Below are 21520 nucleotides of genomic sequence, written 5' to 3'. Positions count from 1 at the left end.
TACTTATATTTTTTTAACATTTATTGTTCAAAGCACAACCTTGGAGTCTGGGAACGCAATTTCATCTTTCACATGCCAAGCAACTTTTTGCCTACTGTTATCTCGCAGTTTTGTATCATCTGAAACAAATTACGGATTAACTTTCTTAACTGGTTTTCAAAGCTTTTTCATGTTTTGCAGCTTTGGCCACACACTGGGACATTGAAGTCTGCACAAACGCATTACTTAAAACAACTTGTCCTATCTTTAAAGATTTATAGGACAGATCATTGTTATCTTGTCTATAAACCTGGAGGGGACCTCTGTAGGCTGTCATGTGCTTACATTAGTGGCTGCTGCAGAGAAAACCTCTTTCATGAGGTCTCTGACACTTTGGGAAATCTTTTGTGCTGCCACTAAGTTCTTTATCCTTTCTACTTTGACTTCCTGGCTGACTGACTGGTCACAGCCCTGTGATAAACATTTGTGTCCTCGCTCCGGCTCTTCACCCCTCTTCACCCTGCCATGTATGGTGTTTAGTGGCTGCTAAGTACTGACTCAGTGCCTGGGGTAAAGGTGTGCAGCCAGGCCTCTGTCATTTCAGCCAAAGTTATATCTAAGCCTTAAAGTAAATCAACAAATTTGTTCTGGTTTCATTCTGTGAAAATCACAGATCATGTCCCCCCGTACACACTCAGGGCTCCCTGGCTCTGCCTCAAAAACCAAACATGAGTTCAAATGTTCTACTCAGCACATTTCTCTGACCCTCAGATCATTTACATAACAAGTTTAATGGTCATTGCCTCTTACTGATACTCAACAAGTCCAAAAAATGTCCTGGCATGCTTCCTCAGGCTCAAGCTATAACCTCAAGCTGAACATTTCATTTTTTTAATAAGTGGCAAAGGAGAATGATGGCTGCTTGAAAGATTGACCACCCAGGGTGAGGTCACAGTATAAACCTCAGCAAAGCGTTCATCAGAAGCCGGGCTCTCCCAAAGTGAGTACTTAAAAAATGTATGAACTTCTGCAAACCACAGCTTAGCAAGGCAGCTTTATTGTTTCATCCCACGGGATAGACTGTGAGTACATGTGTGAATGAATGAGTGTGTTAGTGTTTTAATACTGTCGGGGTACACATGGTACAAATTTGAAATCACTGGTTAATCCTGTGAGAAAGCCTAGCTACCAAAGCCACATGATCTGTGTCTGTGATTCCCTCCTGAGAAGGAAAGGTCCAGGAACAAAGTGTCCTAGCTAAAGGCTGTTTGTCAGGCAAACAGTTGAGCTGGCACAGACCGATGCCCTGTCACACTGGCCATTGGTACAAGTAAACACTTATCCTCTGGGCCTAAAAATATTTAGACTTATAACCGGTTTATTTAATTTTTTTACATTTAGATTTTTTTAACAAAATGCCAGTTCTGTGTACAAATTTTCCTCTGAATTTCACAGATCAAGATTTTAATACTGCATCATTTTGACATGGCATAACGTTCTTTTATTTCTATGAATATTCAGCTATACAACAATGAAAGGGTAAGTCTCTGGTTAGTTAAGAAATGCATGACGCTCCAGTAGTATAGCTGTGTCATTATGACTGCGTAGCAGCATAGAACAAAAACTATTGTGTGACACTTTAAACAAATCCCTGCCAGCAGGCATTATTCAAGCTATGGTACTGTAAACACTGAACACGGTAAACAATTATTCAACTGAGAATATTCAAGTATAGCTCAAAATCTAAGAACCGTTTTCAAAATATTGCCTCAAAATAAAAACATTCTGTTTGAAAAGCCTTTTTGTTTTCTGACTTCTTTAGCTCTCGTTGCCAAAAAAGGAACACCGGATGGAAATAGAGCTGCAGTCTGAATCCAAAGTTTCTTCAATTGCTGTTCTTCATCCTCAGTATCCTACTGACACACTCTCAGTATCATAAATAAAGCAAGGACGCACTGGTCCTTCACTGAATGATGTAGCTTATTGATATTAAAAGTATGACTTAGTTAGGTTTGTGGAGGTTCTCCATATAGTCTAGAACTTATGTAATGTATTATTCAGCTAGAGGTAACTTAAACTGTAATGTTTCATGTATTAAAATACATTTAATATTTCCGACTTCCTGAGAGTTGGCACTGATATGCTTTTGCAGCCAAAAGCTACAAAAATGAAGTTAAATCCAGTTAAGGTCTAATCACTAATGCCACCAGCTCCATCAGTTGCCGTGCACAGTAAATGGTTTTACCTCTATTGTACGGTCGGTAAACATTCATTATTAATCATCACCTCAGAAGATAAGAATGGTCTGTAGCATATCAAAAGCCCAGGTTAAAATTTAACTTTTTGAATATTCCCTGCCAGTTTAGCTTCTGGAGAAATTTGATAAAGTACTGATAATGGTTCTTGGCCGGACAACAATGCTGATATGATAACATCTGCAAATAACTGAATCCTGATGATAAATAATAAATACCACTGCCATGTTCGTTTCAGCTACATGTTATCAGGATAAACATTTTCACAGATATTTTATCCGACTAAATATGGAAGAAAAAAAAACACTTCCCATAAAATCTTAATGTAACTTTGTTTGACAGTTTGATGAAAGAAGTTGGGATAGCATCATCAAGAGTGTGTAGGGAATCAAAGTCTGTCTGTAGATTTGTAAATACAGTGACTTCCAAAAAAACAATCCAAACGTTGTTAGAGAGGGGGCAAAGGTCAATTTTTATATCAAGATGCCTGCTGTTTACCATCATAAACAAAAAGGAAAAGCCCTCTACATTATCAGATAAATGTTCTCTTACAACATACGTGTCTGATTATATGTCATTATCCTTTGACATATATCTCTGTTTTAATGACTCAAATGACGACGACGACAACATTCAAAGGTGGCTCTCTCTGATAACGGGTTTGTGTACAGTAGTATTTGCTGATATTTCCCCATAGATCTTTACATTTTACGGTTTGGATAACAGACAGACCATACGTAATAACAGCTTTGTGAGTAAACACTGTAAAATAACTTCTGGCTAAGGTTTAGGAGTTCAGCATCGGTCAAAACTGCAACCAACTTGGAAGATAGCGACTGTTAATTTGAGGCTGAATTTATTGAGGAGTAGCTGCAAACTAAACAAACTGGCAGCAACTTTTCAGTACATTCTCTTCATCACAAACATTGCGGGATGAGCTGCCAAACACTGTTTTGTAAACAGTGTTTGGCAGTATCATGAAAGGTATCAAGCCAGTTTATTTGACCTCTAGATGTAAAAGATAGTTTTAATTGAATCAGTGCGACTGCAATCTGTTAGAATTAACTTCTGTTTTTGTTGGCCGTTATTTTTAAATTTTGTTATCTTCTGTTCTCTCAATTGTTTTTCTTAAGTTTTGTTGTTTTGAAGTAAAGGCCTTCTACTGTAAGTATGATTAATCAAGGAAGAACATGTCTTTCTTAAAGTTGACATATATCTATTGGTTGTGAACCTATTAAGCTCACTTTTTGGTGTTTTAACTATACTACTCAAGCACATACGTATCTTTGTCAACTTCACTTGAATGCTGATATGCCGCTCTAATGACATGGATTGTGTGAATGTAAAAAGACACTGTGCGCTGTTGTTGAATGATTTGAATCCATAATGAATTTGTTTTCAATTGGAAGTAAGAAAAACACATATTGTAGTGCTTTTGACAGAGCAGTTTTACCTTATGATCTGAATTTTATTTTGTATATTTTCCTCTGCATTTTCTAGTGAAGTAAGCTATACTTTGTTTTAACAGAAACTCATCTGAAAGCTATTTGGAACACAATCAATATTAACGCCCTCATACTATCCTAAACTTAATCCATTACTTTAAACGCTGATGTCAGCCTTATTATAAGAAGTGCTGATCCAACAAAACGTGATTAGCCACTGTTCGCCATCTGGTTCATTTAAGTAAAACATGATCATTAAGCCGCACTCCTTATGTGATTTGACACATGGAGTTCCAGACGTGTTTTTTGGTGAACTGTGTACTTCGCATAAATAAGAACTTTCAGTTCTAGTTTCATGTCCTAATGACATAAGCCTCTATATTCAGTCGTAACCTTATCAGATAAGCATGAACCTGTCATATAAGCAAACAACAGATGTACTGTACCTGTGAAAGAAGAGCAGGATGGACAGCATGGTCTGGTCAATGTTGCTGTTGCAGATCCCCTCATTTAGCAGGAAGCAGGGGTCCCTCACAACAGATTCTAGGGAGTCCTGCCTCATGATGTTGTTCAGCTTGTCTGTGTTCAGGTTCGGGTACATCAGCTGGTTGCGGAGCTGGCGAAAGTGACTGACACTTGGGCTTGTGGGGCTTCCTGGTAACCCTCTGAGGCCCTGAGCCGGACTGTTGGCCATTGATTCATCACAGCCATTGGCCAGGTCCAAGCAGCAACTGCAACAGTCCAGGCCGATGGGCGAACGGCAGTCATCGTCTGACATCTCGAATGACAGGTAGAGCAGAAGATAGAGGCCCAGGTGAAGAAGGGCAGGTGCAGGAATCTCAGTAAAGGGTGACAGACTGAGGTGTATGAATGAAAGACAAAGTGAAAGTGAAGACAGCTCTCAGTGGCAGACAGGCAGCCCAGGCTGGTCTGGTGTAGCTGGATCTGTAGTCTAGTGTAGCTGGATCTGTAGTTTAATGTATCTGGATCTGTAGTCTAGCGTCCTGTCTTCACTCCAGGACCAGAAGGGCTAAATGGCAGGTTCAGTTCCTCCCTGAGAAATGCAGTCACGCTGGGCCACTCTGCCTGTTTTTATCCCTGAGTTTCTCCTCCTGTGGCTCTGCTGTGCTTAGCCTTTTGTTCGGGGCCGGTGCTGCTGCAGTGTGTTGCTACTGTGGCAGGAGAAAAAGTAAACGCCCCAAACACACACTCCCTCACGTCAATTCAGCAGGAGTGCGCTTGAAAGCAAAACCCAGAAGCTGCTTATCACTTTTTTTCCCTGCACTTTTGTTTGGTTGGTTTGCCTACAGTCAGAGGGAGGGAGCGAAAAAGGGAGGGAGGTAGACGGAGAGGGAAGAAACCCCTGCGATTGGTAAAATAGCATTGCTGCTTACACGTACTGGGCCCTCCTCTTTTCTTTTTCAGCTTAGCCGTGCACGAAATAGACACAGGGAGGGGAGCGTCAGAGCATGCTGGAAACATGTGCAGCTCCGTTAGCTCCACCCTGCCATGCTGACAGCTCAGACAGTGTCTGAGGGAGGGAGGATTCAGGAACACACACAAACATTTCTATATTGCTAATTTGTGAAAATGTGTGATGGAGTTGCCAGCATGGCATGGATTTCTGGCTAGCTTGTGTACTTTAAGCCATTTTACCTGCCCTTATTAAATGAGTTTGATATTTTAGAAGCTCAGGCTTTTTGATAATGCAATTTTATAAAGATTTATTTGATCAGGAATAGACAGTGAAATGCTCAGAAGAATCACAGTGCTTATCTGCAGATGTGACTGTGAGGTAGAGTGGTCATTTGTTGTTAATGTAACCTACTTAACCCCTAATTGCTCTGAATGGCATGGGCCAACGGTGTGTGTGTGTGTGTGTGTGTGTGTGTGTGTGTGTGTGTGTGTGTGTGTGTGTGTGTGTGTGTGTGTGTGTGTGTGTGTGTGTGTGTGTGTGTGTGTGTGTGTGTGTGTGTGTGTGTGTGTGTGTGTGTGTGTGTGTGTATGTGTGTGTGTGAGAGAGACTGTTAATTTCCCTGAGCAGGTGACACCTTGCTTTGAATGTCACTGCCCACTTACAGTAAGAAGGTCATGGGATGGACCACCCAACAACTAGCAGGGGCCTTTCATGGTCTCCATTCATCAGCTTGGGTTTCCTTTGGGTGCTCTGATTAGTTAAACTGTGAAGTCTAATTCCAATGGGAGTTATGTGTTAGCCCTGTTTTGGACTTGTTGACCTGTCATTCCAGCCTCTCCCAATGAGTGAGGATGAGCTCCAGTCCTCTTCATCCTGCACATGTTTAGATAAACAGTTATTCGTTGGCGATCATTACAGACGGCAATGCTTGTTGTTTAACATTTAATTGTTTACATTAATGTAAATAAATCATAATAAATACTTAATTTAGATTGCAGTCGCGTTGTTTTTATTGTGAAGTGCTCGTGTTTAGTGAGAGACAGACTGACTGTTTGCTTCCAACTTTAATGCAAACACACATAATCTTATCAGGCACCCACTGTGTTTGTTTAAGACTTTGTCAATTTCCATATCTGTTCCCAAAAGGTTAGTGATTGGCCAAGAGCGTGCTCTGCCATTGTCCTCCAGACGAGTGTTTCACAAGCCCTGGTAAATACCAGCACAATCTCACTACAGCCCTTCAGACAGCTCTTAGAGGAATACACTGCTGAGCCCCTGACCTCTGCTGCTGACCAACAAGTGTATTGCATTCTGGCTACGGATGGCCAGTCATGCAAAAACAGAACAACAAGATAATTACAAATAGCATGTCTTACTCTGAGGCATGCTGCTCTTTCTGCTGCAGTAAAATATGTCACACCACATGTTGTTGGGTAGCAATGGGATCAATTAAGCAGAGAAAATGACTGACTATTGCTTTATTGAGTGTGTAATGATGTCCTCGGGCAACAAGAGAGCTACAGTTTTATGGTGGAAGGACGGGACTGAGGCCTGATTCGGGTAGAGGCTGCCCTCTAGTGTGGATTTGTTAGTACAGTCATTTATGTAGAAGTCAAGTTGAACTCCATTTTGTTGGCATCATAAAGCCATCACTACTATAAGAAGAATTATATTAAAACTTCCTCCTGAAACACCACAATTTAAAATGTTCTCTGCTACAAACTTCAACTTAAAGTGTTGGATTCAAGTTACTAACTTATATACATCTGTGAAAGTAAATAAACTGATCTCATGTGTTTATCTTTGGTTAAAAAACAATGTTCTGGGGTCAACCAGGAACAATTGAGCTTTGATCTCACTAATGATTGCGTTTACTTGTGTTTGAATTCAATTTATTTTTTACCCATTTCTGTTTTTGCCATAATCTGTTTTATTCATGTGTTTAATGAAACAGGAACGAACGAGACTCAAAATAGGGCTCAATCATATCTCACTCAACAGTTACTTAGAAATCTAATGGATAGTTTATTTGTTAGAAAACTAAATAACAAATCACGACAAAATATAAAATAGTAACTGTGATGGTCCAAGAAGGGCATTTGAGTTGTAAATAAAATATTAAACTAGGTGTGACCATCTTAAATGGCAACTGCTATGGCACAGTGCAAGTATTGGTTGCTATTAGCATCAACACACTAAACTGAAACCAAGTGCCGGTGGCAGTACGGTCCCAGCAGTGGCTGAGAGATCTAAGGAGATGTCCACATTTCAAGGTCATAGTCTATTGGAGTGAGGAACACGAATGAGACAGCTTATCACACAGGCTGTACATAAATTCCAAATGTAAACATATTATCAGGGCGCCACTCATTTGTTTGTGACTAAACCAAAGGTCAGTGCTCATGCAAGAAATTGTGTGTGAGAGACAAACTGTGGTACATCTCAAAGTTAAATTTGAATAACGAAAACAATATAGAACATTTTTAAATGTTTTAATTAAATGTATTATATAATATGCAACTTGTACTGCTCTCTATATTAGCTGTATGTTGCTTTTTGTTCAGACCCAGTCAGTGATATATCCGGCATGGCTAATGGTGTATGGATGTGTGTGAAAGGTAGTTACCTAGAGCAAAAACTGTCTGTATGAATGGGGTGAATGGCATGTAGTATGTAAAGCACTTTGAGGGGTCGAAAAGACTGGATAAAGCGCTATATAAGTACAAGTCCATTTACAGATGTTTTGACTTTGACATCTGATGGAAAACATCAATTTTAATTTGGAATTTTATTCCTAAACTGTGCACTGGGTATTGTGTCTCGTTTGGTGGATATAAATGTAAAAACTATTTGCATTTGTTGCTGTCACTTTAAGGTAACAGAGATACAAAGTGTAGTTTTTAATAAACATTTTGCTATGTTCCTCTCGGCTGAAACATCCCCCTGCTTTAACATTATTGATTTTGGGAGCTCCTACACTTTATTCACTAGCTAGCAGTAGCTGCATGAAGATGCTTCAAGACAATGGTACTGGCATACCGTGATGTTAATGGATCAGGCCCTTCTTATAACCAGAAAATTGTTAAACCATAAAGCTTACTCTCGTTGTTCTCAATCTGCCAATAGGCCTGCTACTCCATTATTGCAAATACAAAATCATCAATAACATAAAATAAAGGTATCAGCTAAATCAAAATACATACAACATACATAAAATGTGCATGTGTGGTGCGTAAGGACTTGTCAACTACAGTTACCTGTCCTATGCACAACAATGATAACCTCAAGCCCCAGAAAGGAAATGATGCTATGAAATAATGCAAGAGACATAATGATGCAAGAAATTTGCAGGCATAACAAAAATATACTGACATAGGTTTTACATTTTCCTTTAAAAAAGTGCAATATGGATTTCATGGATTCATATTCAGATTCAATCTTAATATTGGCTGTCAACGTTTTCTTCATATTAATATGAAGGGATTTATTCAGTTCCAGAATTACAGACACTGAGCTAAATCATGTAGACAATCTATATAAATTATTAACTTGAGGAAAATTGCCTTAAGCAGACTGACTCCCACAGCTGTCTAAACTAGGTCAGTGAAACTAGGATAGAGGAAGCTCATTGGTATCAGTAGCACATTCCTAAAATCTGTCCAAATAAGTAAGTCTAGTCAGGCCATGAGACTCATGACCACATTAAGCTCTCGTATGCCGTTTGCATACAAACAAGTAATTATAGGCCATGGAGGCTGATGTTGTAATAATAATAGCTGATCGTCCTGAAAAGATAAATATTAATAATGTCTCTGTAACGGCAATCTCTTTTGAATGCAGTCACTTATAGATTCGTACTGAAGCTTAACTAAAGCGCAATATAGTTTAATGGACATATAGACGGATAAAGCCTCAGCTATGGCATTTTATTGAGTTTGTGAACACTCACAATATTCCTAATAATCAATCTGTATATAATACTAGATACTTTGGTCCACATTAAGGTTTCTATTTAAAATATACCTTTATATTTATTCTTGATATCGTAGGTTACTTTGTTCATGTACACATTTTAACAATATTCAAATTACATGTAATCCCAAGGCTGTAATTAAAAAACAGTACACTTTAAAAAAGCAACAGCTTTTTGTTTCAACAGCTATTTGGTCTTTAAAACACTCATATACTAGCAGTTGTTTACGATTCCACTAAAAATGACCTTTCCTGGTATTAACTGTTTGTCTGAGTATATGTTGTGTTAAAGTAATTTCACACTGCCATGCCAAACATCAGGATGTTGTTTCCTCTGCCTGGAGTGGTTACAGGAACCTCACTTAGCCCTGCCAGTGGGCTTCATTTGAGAGGAACAACTTCAGTTTATATGTGTTGGCTCAAAATTAATCCAGGTAAACTCATATTTCAGTCTGCAGCAATGGGACAAAGTCGTATTTGGGTCTTTTCCCGGTGCCCATTTCCGAGTCACTTATGAGAAGTGGAATTATTGTCTGCTTATTTATTGGAATTAGTTTTAATAGACATTCCTTTAGTTTGGGAAGTTGGATACATCTGATCCATCCCTACAACTTTAGCTGAATATATTTAAAGAAAAATGTATTTATCTTTACTTTAATAAGCAATTGTTCTGCATGTGTTCCTGCATGTGCTGTAACGTTAGTAGTTGTATTGGCATTAAAACGGACTTTTGTTTAATGCAACATTTTCATACTTGCTGTCTTTCATATTACAAAACAAAGATAGCATTCTCATTTCCAACCAAATCAGGGTGAAGGGAAGTTTCAGGGCATGCAAGTAGCATTCTCTGTCATATATATTTAATAATATTAATATACTTTTTCTTATCATGAAGGCCTTTTATTTCCTGAGATCTGCAAAGACAACATCAGAACTGAAAGAAAATGAAGAAAATCCTGCAATTGTTATTGCCTATTATGACATACTCAGTGAATCCAGCTCCTTAATGTAATATGAAAGGCCAAAGGTGGTTCCAGCAGGTTATAAAGTTCAACAGCAAAACGTACTTTGTGCGGAGCAGGAACTGAAATTTCACACATCGTTGTGAGGCTTACCCTCAATGTGGCTGTGTGAACCACACATCTATCGGTCGCTGAAAAGGATATTTGATTGAATTGTTTGAGAGGAACATTTCCTGATGCCAGTGCTACCCGGGTCAACTGCCTCTAATGCTCAGAGTTTATCTCAATAACCCCAATATCGACCATATCCTGGACTAGGTTCTCCTCAGACAAACTGTAGGCAGAATAAACATAAAACGCTTTGATTGAGTTGTTGGAAATATATACACTTTTTCCCAAACATTTTCTGAGCCTTTGGGATGAATTTAGTATGTTTTTTGTATGTGCATAATGTAGGTATAACGATAGTATTCCAAAACAAGTGTACTTCAAACAGATATTTCTGCCACTGCAAAAAATGTTAGATATTTGCTGGACATCAGAAACGTGTCCAAGTGTAAAGGAAAGGGTATCCAGAAACTACCTATAAAATGAACTTTGATTTGTATTAGCGTTATGTTATCACAGCATAAGAAATAAACCGAGGTCATCACCTTTATCAATTCAGCAGTAGACTTAGAGTTTCTGTACGCCAATTGTTCTGCCAAAGTTATTAACATAACTCAATACTGCTCCTCTTTGGCAAACCATTGAAACAACAGTAATGACCTCTGTAAATAAGTTATGTAAGTCAGACTGTTATATTGTTTACATGCTTATTATGTTGACAATGGTACATAGAGATACTTAGGTAGGTCTGTCCCATGAAGAGTATGACAGAGCAACATGGCTATTGTTTTACATATAGACCGAACATACAGAAGGCACATTATTAATAGATATCTGACAGTACATAAATCAATGTAGTCATACTGTAAAAACCCATGATCTGGAATATAGATGGCATTAAGGATGATATAATAATGGGACAATGAGACATGTTCAGTAGCTTTTGAGTAATGCCGATGTACTGCCACCAGAGTGCAGTGATGGCAAACAGAAGAGATCTACAACTCAGTGCTTGTAGCTTCATTAGAGGCCAGAGTCTGCCTCCTACTTTTTAATCTGTATGTGAACACAGTAGGGGTGAGATGGCCCATTTATGTTTTTCATAATACAAACTGTTGTTTTTGTGTGTGAAGGTGGGGTTTGGGGTTTTGCAACTTGAACCTATATTGTTTTTTTACTTGCCGTCCCATTGTTAGTGCACAGCATTTTTCTGATATCTTATTTGGTGCACTAAAATTCCAGTTAGAGCAATGTATACACAAAATGTGAACAGTAAAGTAAGAAAAAGAAAACGCGTTTTGAGGGTTTTTGAAAGCGCTGAAATAGAGTATTTCAATTTTTATTTGTACTAATTCACACTTGTCTTTCAACAAGCCTAACAGATGAAAGCCATTGTGCTTTGCGTTGGTTGAAAAGCGCTGTCATGCTGAGGAAGTGAATCCAAGGAAGCACAAAATGTTCTCAATATGATAGAAATATTTGATTAAAAAATCAGCAGCTTTAACACTGACATGGTAAGAGACTGTGGTCTAAACATCAACAACAACATGAAATTGATGATGATGATGATGATGATGATGATGATGATGATGATGATGATGATGATGAAAATTGATTTTTCTTCAGGTAATTTTAGGTTCTGCATATCAGTATTAAGCCGCTCTTTTACATCCAGGCTATCATATTGCATAATTTCTTCACTGCTGCTTTTCCCCATGTGTATTTGATCCTCTGCACCAGGCTGTGATTGGCCAAGACATTGGGGCCAGACATGCTCAAAACCTCCAATTGGCTGGTGAGATACGACACATAATCCTAAGCTTCTTTTACCCATCTCAGGATTAAATTTGCTGTCCAGTCATCTTTAAGAAGTGTACCCCACTGGTTAGGCTTGGATTGTGGAAAAGTAAAGCGCAAACTATTTACAGGCAAGCTCTCATCACAGGAACATCCAGCGCCAAAGCCAAAGAGATTCAGGCCATGAGTTAAACCAGGGAAATAATAACCGTTGTCAGGAAACCGCGGCCTGAAGTCTCTTCCCTGCAACTGTCAAGGCTAGTTCTCACACACTACCATATCATCTCTCTCGCTATTGAACTTTAATTCCATGCTTTCATTCTCTTCCTCTAACATGTCCTCTTCTGGGTCTCTTTCGGTCTCTTTTACTGCCATGAAAACCTGTGTTTATTCAGTGTTAGTACCTAACACTTATTGGCCTAAGAGTAGTTTTTATCTTGCTTTTTGTCAGAGCCCTGACTTCAGTCTTCACATGTCCCATTGCTCTCAGTGGTCCAACCCCCTAACATTTAGGACACTGATCTGTCACTCATATATCCACGGGAACTTCCTGAGAGGACATTGAGCTTTATCTGCTGCTGCACCCTGTTAGGACTTAAAGTGATTAAAGCCCTACACTGCACATCCTTAGACGATGCTTTTTCATATTTAAATTCGGGAAAAGCCTTTTTGCTCCCGTCCATTAGGTGCGGGGGTCGATTTTGAGTTCAGGTTATGTATAGCCTCGGAAATATATGCAGGAGTTATACATCGAAACTGATTGATTGCACTGAATCGATCAAAATCTACATACATCAATAATTTAGTGGATTTATTTTATTCAAAGCAAAAAATCAATTCAGTTTAGCCTAAATGTTTTATTTGAAAAGCCAAAACAATACAGAGCATTATCTCTATTCTGGAACAAAAAGAAGACACGGAAATATTTAAGTGTTTCCACTCATGATTAACATGTCTCTGCAGCCAGTGTTTGAAGTGCTGGTGCTTTGATTTCTGTGCTTGATCTGTCCTTAATGTTTGTCTCCAGCTTATTTGAAGTGCAAACACATTTGTGCTTGTGTACTTTCAACAGCAGCATTACTGATATTATCTAAAACTAGATATTTTGGTTGCTACCTGATGGTAATTGGTCATGTTTTGATGATTAGGTTAGTTTGAAAACAATAAAAAGGCTTAAAAATATCCCTAACATAGCAACATATGTGGGAAGACAGTAATTAACGAAGAACTAATCTTTTTTTCTGACACTGAATTCATACTTTGGTGCCAGTAGAGCTTTTTAAAGTCATACATCCAGACTACTCTCACCCCATCCCTTTGAATAACATCTTTTTAAACAGTGTTTGATAACAGTAATACAAACTTTGACTGAGCCTTTAGGCATTTCTGAAACTAAAATTGCAGGTGTTAATTCATTTAAAGCAGTTTAACCTGATACACATCGACATGAGCACATAATCACTCAGCTGTGAATCTGCTGCCAGAAACAAAATGGAGCAACCAATAACAATCAATAGAGTATTGATTATCTTTAATGGAGGCAAAATAAATGAAAAAGCTAAAAGCATGCAACAAACGATCTTCCAAAACATGTCTAAAATCTCGAAGTTAAGATAGTTCAGCTCTAAACCACGGGTCAGGTATTTAAGACCTCAAATCTAATCTTCTCATCGTCTGCTGCTTTCACATCATCAACACGCACGAACAGACATAAACACAAAAACTTTCAGATTCAAAGCATGCTCTGAAATACATGTTGAGGTCATACATTATGTATACTTGTTTCATGTGTCTTCCCTATAAAATGAAGAAGCGTAAATTAGCCCTGGATGTTCACAGAAAAACAACCACTATTTATTTATATATTTACTTTATTGTTAATATTGTAAATATTCTTCTCTCTTTTTGCACTACTTTATTTATCTTTTGCACCATGCATGTTGAGTTGTTGGAGGAGCACGCGACATAAGATTTTCATTGCCAACATATACGCTGTATCTGCTGTGCATATGACAAATAAAACCTTGAAACCTTGAAACCTTGAAACACATGCAGAAGACAGTATCTTTAATGAGATAGGTAATCGAAATTGGACACCAGAGTTTAGGACAGATCCACTCCCATTCATTTGTATACAGTATGTGTGCATTTAAACTGGAAATGGCAGCAGCACTCTCTCTGATTGACCAGTCTCAGTGGCTTGTGTTAAAAACGAGGCCCCCGCTGCTCACTGTCCTCCATGTGGATCAGCATTGATTGACCTTCTCTGGCTTTTAAAGTCCGCCTCCTCTTAGTTGACGACTGCATATCCCTCTCTAGAGTAGAACAATGGGTTGGTTTATTTACAACTTTCCAATTTCTTTTGTTTTTGGTGTGAGTGATGAGGGATATGTAGGTAAAAATAGATTTAAAAAAACAATCTGTGGCCCCCGAAAGCTGCGGTGCGGTGACACTTTAGTGACTGATTGACGCCGCTGATGAATGCTTTCTGTTTGTTCTGGAGGCTGTTTGTAGCACTCAGATTTTGTTTGGTCAGTCAGAGAGGATGTGTGTCCTCAGTGGCTGGTTGAGGGTGAAACACGCAAGAGTCCAGTCGAAATAAAGTTCAGGATTACTTTGTAGGTCATTAAGATGGTGATGCAGCTACATTTATGAGTAGCCTAATTAAGTCATGGAGTATTCAGATCAACTGACTAAGCCCCTCACAGTGGAAGTACTAAGGTTAGCAGCTATGTCTACTCTGCCAGATTCTCTGACATACGTAATACTTGAGCAATTAAAACTAGGCTGTTTCCGGTCTTATAGAAAGATTTTGCTTCTGTAATAAATCCAACAAGCCCACAACTAAAATGAAACCTTCTGGGCTGTGCAGCAGAGTTGTATCCTGCATGACAGGATTAAGAAAAAATGCTGGGAGAACAGAGCGCCGCAGCTACCGTGGCCTGTCACTCACTGTTAATCAAATCCCATTGGTTGGTCCTTGGAGAGGTTCTTATCTTTTTTGGACAAACACTATTAGACCAAGCACATAGGCAACAGAAGGTGGCCTTCCACTTGCACTCTAAACCTGCTTTTTCCTCGCAGTGAATTTATTTTATTTTCTATCATGTGGTTGGTTGTCTTTAATGAATTCTCAGGTCATCGAAAAAGAAGCAGCCTGCCTGAGGCTGTTTTTAATAGAGACAATCTTTTGTGTAATTTCCCTGCATTTTAAACAGTGTTGGGAAGACAATGTTTATGTAATTTGCTTGTACTTTAAAGACTCCTGTATCCTTGGGTCTCCCTTGAGTCTGTTTGCCAAAATGATTGGTTTCACTAATCAAATCCTGCCTCGGATGATTTACTTCAATTTGTAATTCAGTAAGTGAATTTGGAGAAGAAATATTATGACAGAGAAGACCAGACTGTCTAGTGCACTTTAGGGGGATGAAGTTTGTATTGTGGCTATTGGATTTATTGTCTCAGGTGCAATAAACACATTTTGATTTATGTCTTTGTGCATTAGAAGTTGTGCTCAAAGTCATGCAACACATCGGGAGTAGGGAGTGTGTCCTAATAGGTGTCAGAAACAAAGTATACACTTGGGATGAGGTTTAAATGAGATCCACTGAATACTTTGTGTTGTATTTTTCTTGTAAGCTGACACAGAGACAACTGGTATTTTCATGTATGAGTAGGCTATTTAAAGACAACCATGTCTTCAGGTTGTATTTTATCCCTCAAGTGCTTTGAGTTAAAACTTTGCACTTTCTTAGAGGACCCAAACTCCCTTTGAAAAGACACTGCAAAAAATACCCCTAGCCTCTAAAAGTGTGAAACATCCCCACCTCGCTCCCCTCTCCCTGTGTAGCTCGACCTCTATGATGCTAACTTTAGTAATAAAACAGACCGGTGGTTATTTGCTCAAATGCCACACTGGGAGGGGGTTGTATTGGGTTGCAGTTGTCGGTGGGATAGTATGACTCTGAGATCAAAGGTCAAGACAACTGTGATAGATTCCCAACTGTGATACTGTGTCTCGGTGCTGGCTTAGATGACTGTGGAAGTAAATAAAATGCCACCACTCAGCAAGCAGGATGATATTATAGAGATAAGGTAGTGAATGATAAGTGCATACGCGTTATATGTAACTGAGTGAGTATGAGTACTTGCATGGGTTTTGTAAATATGTGCTTGTTTGTGTACATATGGAGGAAGCGAAGTGCCGCTGGGTCACTCAGTGTGAGGGAGAAACTATTCGAGGTCTTTGCCTTTGATGTCTGTCCAACAACTCAGCAGGATCTTCTTCTGTGTGCTGTTTGCTTTCTGGTGGCATGGTGGCAAACAACATTCATGTGCAGCAGTCTCATTTTCCATCACATTCAAACTGAAGCTCGCTATGAAATTTGACTCTCTTTGTTTCGTTTTTTCTTCCACTAACTCACTGACACATTGAAATTGTATCACACCTCCTTTCCTGCAAATTGATGAGAAAAACAACAAAAGCTGACATGTTTTGGAAAATGTTTTTTTAGCCAAGCATTCTTTGAAAAGGTTTAAGGGGACATTTTGATGAACTGATGCAAATCTCATGAAAACATTTCCATTATATCTGGTGCAGGATTGTGCACAGTATTCTTTGCTCACATGTGATAAACCAAATAGTTGTTGCCATGATAATATTTCTTAAACTAAGAGAGCTAGATGGCGTAATGCAGTGATTCTTATTATAGTTGGGTCACAGACCACCATTTGATCATCATCTCATTTTGGTTGTTAGATATGACAAGGAATTTAAGGTAATAGTAAGTAATAAGGCCTTTTTATTACTCACATTAGGCTCACTTCAATTGTGAATGAAATAGTAAAAATAAACTCCTCCCTTTTTTCCCCCAGGCCCTCAGGAACCCCCTCAAGGACCCCTGGGAATCCATGGTTCAATGGTTGGGAACCACTGCTGTAATGAAAGCGATATGTGGCTGAGGAAATCAATACTAAAAAAGTATTGTCCTAAGCAATCTCATTTATAAATGTGTTTGCAGAAATAATCTTGCTCTTACCATACATAAGGTTTGTTATTGTTATTCCTTATTGTGCTTTTCTATGAAATGTAAGTTATGTAATTTATTCTATCCTATCTGGGACCTGAAAAATATATGTGATTTGGTACTTGTGTTTCGTCTTGCTTCCTCCCCTCTCTCTCATTCCTCAGAACAGCTGAATGCAGGCAGTCCCTACGGGAGGACTGACGGTATAGGAGATTGTTTGGTAGCCGTGACAACGAGAGGTCCTGACCCTCAGGTTTGGGCAGTGAGAGCCAGACTCCTCTCCTCATTAAGAGCTATGGGTCCGCAAAGTGGAAACGGCGTAGCAAAGAAGAGGGACAGTCCAGAGCAGAAGAGGCAAGACGCAGGGGAGATCAAGTTAATCTGCTGTCACTTTGTACCTTCCTCTCTGGGGTCCCACAGCCAAACCACTAATAGCCAGGGCTCCAATCCAGCACTGAGCAAGGTCCTGCTGCAGTAGTAACCGTTTTAGTCCACACACACACAGCTCCTTTTCAACAAGCCCTTTATCACACCACAATCTGGATGTATTGATATTCTATATAAGCTCGATCTTTCACTAGAAATTAGTGTGCAGCACTATTTAGTACATTTTCCTCCCCTGCATTTTGTTTCATGGCATGAGGCACAAAAGCACAGATGACACTTTGGCCATCTCTCCATTGATGGCCACTTAAATGTACAATGCCTGCAAAGCTTCCATGCACGCAAAAACCTGACATGTGTATGAAATGGATTTTATTTGCCCTAAATCAAAAGCTATATTGTATTTTTAGATTCTTCTCAGCCAAATATAGTGTTTGTGAAGAGGGGACAGGGTTTGTTTGCGAACAGAGAAGAAAATCAAAGAGACACATACTGTACAATGTATGTCAAAGTTGATCATGAATCAAGCATAACAATAATGCTACACATGCTTTTCCTTTCAGATTAGGTTCTAGGAAAAGGCCATCTAAAATGCAGACAAAATTTGAAGTCAGTATTATGGAGTCAAAAGGAGGCTGATATGACGTCTCTTATTCTGCTACAGGGTTACTGCTTTCCCTCAAGACCGCATGCATTCAATTTCTGAGGCTGAGATTATCTTTTCTCTAATTCCAAAGACAATACTTTGGTCATATCTTTTCTTGAAGTCACTTTTTGACATTAGCACCGCCATCATTTCGTAAATTTGCAATCCCTCATTTTTTATTCAGCCTATAGGGCCGCAGGTTTTTCATTTAGTCCGAAGTGTGGAACACTTATAACAAAAACAGTTATTCAGTTCAGGAAATTATTCATGTTGATTAAATTCCTTGAAGGAGTGAAAATCCCGAAATGTAATTGTATTACAAAAATGTGTTTTAATATTAGTTGGCCTTCAGGTTGAAAATTATGCTTTAAACCTGAATTTCATACACAGTAATAGAAGGACAGGATAGAAATAAGCTGTTCACTGAAGCTTATTTCAGGCTCATTGTCAGTATAATGGAAACAGCATGAATAGCTTCAAGCTCTACTGTCTGCTGTGAAACACCATGCTCCATCACCAGTATGGCAGATGTTTTATTATCAGTTTAGATGTTTCACAAATGAAATTGTTGTTTACAGAATAAAAGCCACAGAGACACTAACCTAAAATAACTTTATTCCCATCATTTAGTCTTAACTGTGTACAATTCGTTCTCTTTATCTCCCTGTCCCTCTCACTTTGTGCTTCGCTGCATAGCCCTCTGCTTGTCACAACTTCCTGGCGTTTCCCCCTCTATCTGATTCCATCACACTGAGAGCCAAGCCTTTAAACCCATTAAATCCTTCCCAATTCCATTTCAGGATGGCAACACTGCCTTGTGTGCCACTGCCAACAAGGACTCTTGTCCTAGACGGCCCCACGATAATCACAAAGCCCTCCAGGTTTCTTAATCTGGCGATGCTTTCCGGGGCAGGCAGGAGCAGATGCTCGGATATTGTGTTCAACTCTGCAGTGACATGAGACCACCCTCAGGCCCTTTGCAGCTGGGAAAAGTTTTCATCCTGCCCAAACAAGGCTGCCGACAGGCACTGGACTGGGACAATTCATCAGCTTGAGAATTAAATGGGAACATGTTTGCCTCTACCTCCTGCTACACCCAGGTGCCTTTCATTTTTCAGGTGTAATCAAAACACTCATGGCTTACTTTTGGAGTTTGGTACACAATATTTAGCTCCCTTCTTTCCTGAAATAAACAGCAACCTACATGGTACATCACCTGCTGCAGATAAAACATGTGTGTTCTAAACTAACACAGGGATAGCACATAAAATAAAGAATCGTAAGTCATGCAGAGACTTTCAATAACATCAATTTCTACCAAATATGTAAACAATATGTCCAGACCCATATTTTCTAGATGTTTGTATGTTAAATGAAAATAAGAAAATACAGTTTAATGCATTATCAACACAGTGCAGATGTACCCTAGCTCCTGTATACCTTGAAATACATCCATCATCTTCACAAGGTTAAAATGAGAAACCCGCAGCTGCGGCTCAAATAAACAAGTGGTTCTGCAATGAAGGACTCAAAACTCAGAGAAATGTACAAGTCTAATAATCAAGGACAAATATTTTAAACAATAAGACCTTACATTGGGCTGAAATGCCATTACAGATAAGGCTCAATCTGTTTGTTTTTTATCTTCATTCTTTAATAGTGATTAACAGGTTTCCCCCTCTGAGCTATACTAAATATGCCAAGGTGTTAGAGCTCTATGCCACCAGCTAAACAGTACCTTTATCTAACACACTCCATATCTTTCTAAATTGTCAGACATATCAACATTCCTGCCAGTGTCTTATCGGCTATGCACGCAGTGGAATAGTAAATGTGTACAGAAAGCAAGATAACACTTTCCCAGTTGACAACCCAGATTGCGATCAGTTACAAAAAAATGCAATCCTCTAAATTCATTATTTTTCTGCTTTTGTGTTTAAGAATTCCCTCCAGTAAAACACATGATAAGGAACTGACACCACATCTCACCAAATCTGCAACAATTACAGAATTTATTTTAAATGCAAATTCTGTAACAAGCTGGTGGAGGGTGATGAATTCAGACAAGGGAGACACTAATAATAACCCTTTTATTTTACATTGACCTTAGCAAGATACAGTATGTCTACATTAATTGGATTTTTTGCAGAAAATATAAGATCTATGCATAAAAGGGTGAGTCTATCAAGTAATTATCTTTGTGTTGTAAATTATGTTTCCATTTGGAGTAAAATAGATAGAAAGAGGGGTTTGCTTTATGGCAGGGTCCCCTTTTGATTGACAAGTTGCTATAAATGTGTTTTCCTTTCTGGGTGCTCACCGTATTCACGTCTTACAACTTTAACCCTTTCACAGTCAATTGGATAATTTTGCCAAAAAATGACTTGTTCAGTGTCTGGTTGTACTAGCTCCACCCTGTTTTTTGTTGTTGTTTTTATTCCCCCGGGCGCTGCACGGTAGCTGCCCACTGCTCCTAGTAACAGGATGGGTTAAATGCAGAGGACCAATTTCCCTGTGTGTGTTCTGCTGTGTGCATGTATGTGACAAATAAAGAGGGTTTCATCCTCCGATTCTTCTTCTGTTTTGCAACTTAAGGTTTTGCTGAATTTGCAGTCTCTGTAGGGCAGTAGCTCGGCAGACAAAACCACCTGCAAGCATCTTCCAGCTCAGGCATTAATGAGCTGGTGTGATTGCAGGATTGTATTTGATGCTGGCTCTGTGACTGAGAGAAGTGACTGGACAGTGAGCTGAACGGCTGCAGCTGGCGGCTTCTTACATAAACACTGATCATCAGAAACTGCAGACCCACAAACATACAGACAACAAAAAATACAGCAAAGTCCTTAGAGCTGCTTAAAAAGGGAATATTTTCAAAACTTCAAATGCTCAAACATGCACAGGTGGAGAGACGAGATTGAGCAAATGAGAAAGGTACATAATATATAATATCCAATATGCTGTCCTTGGAAGCTTCCATTGCGCATGATCTTGTTGTTTTATCCTGCAGGCACACAGCTGAGCACAGATTAGAAGTTGCAAGATTCATGTTTCTCTTTGTTTCATTGTTTTGACTTCTCTGAAAATGTAAGCTGACAACCATCCTTGTTTGAATAATAAGAAGTGAACAGAATTTAAAAAATGTAACAATGTGTGCCCAAGCAACATCCGGCAACAAACATCTCCTTTTTTCTTTGGTATTTTTGTGTCAATTGTATTTCTACAAATTCTCTTTAAACTTAGTCATATTTCAAACAACTTAAAAAATGGGTCGTTCTTAGTGACAAAATTTAACTCTGTATCCCATACTGTCCCATCGGCCTCATTAATGATTTATTTTCCTCTGCCTCAGTTATCCCTCTCAAATGAACTATTCATAAGCCCTGTAATTATTAACAATATGTTTTGGTCTAATCTCTAAGTAGATTAAGGACTTTTGTAAGAGCCCTATTGAGGGCTTGTTGCTATGCTCCTTTGTACATTAGCAACACCAACTGTCTATAAGCAGAATAGATGATAATGGAAGCAGGA

The 21520-nt window shown here is 38.9% G+C and overlaps 1 protein-coding gene across 2 annotated transcripts in view; it reads right to left on the bottom strand.

Annotated features, from left to right (window-relative positions):
* tsc22d3 (TSC22 domain family, member 3) overlaps positions 1 to 4959 on the bottom strand; it is a 32577-nt gene extending 27618 nt beyond the window's left edge. The window contains exon 1 of one of the 2 annotated variants that reach the window (XM_063876308.1): positions 4126 to 4959. In XM_063876308.1, the coding sequence (XP_063732378.1) occupies positions 4126 to 4457 (332 nt within the window). In that variant the 5' untranslated portion in view covers positions 4458 to 4959. The remainder of the gene's footprint in view (positions 1 to 4125) is intronic. The other variant, XM_063876306.1, reaches the window with a different exon arrangement.
* Positions 4960 to 21520: the final 16561 nt, after the last annotated feature.

The sequence above is a fragment of the Eleginops maclovinus genome, chromosome 23, assembly GCF_036324505.1.
Source record: "Eleginops maclovinus isolate JMC-PN-2008 ecotype Puerto Natales chromosome 23, JC_Emac_rtc_rv5, whole genome shotgun sequence".
Taxonomy (NCBI): domain Eukaryota; kingdom Metazoa; phylum Chordata; class Actinopteri; order Perciformes; family Eleginopidae; genus Eleginops; species Eleginops maclovinus.
This window is presented reverse-complemented; position numbering and strand designations above follow the sequence as displayed.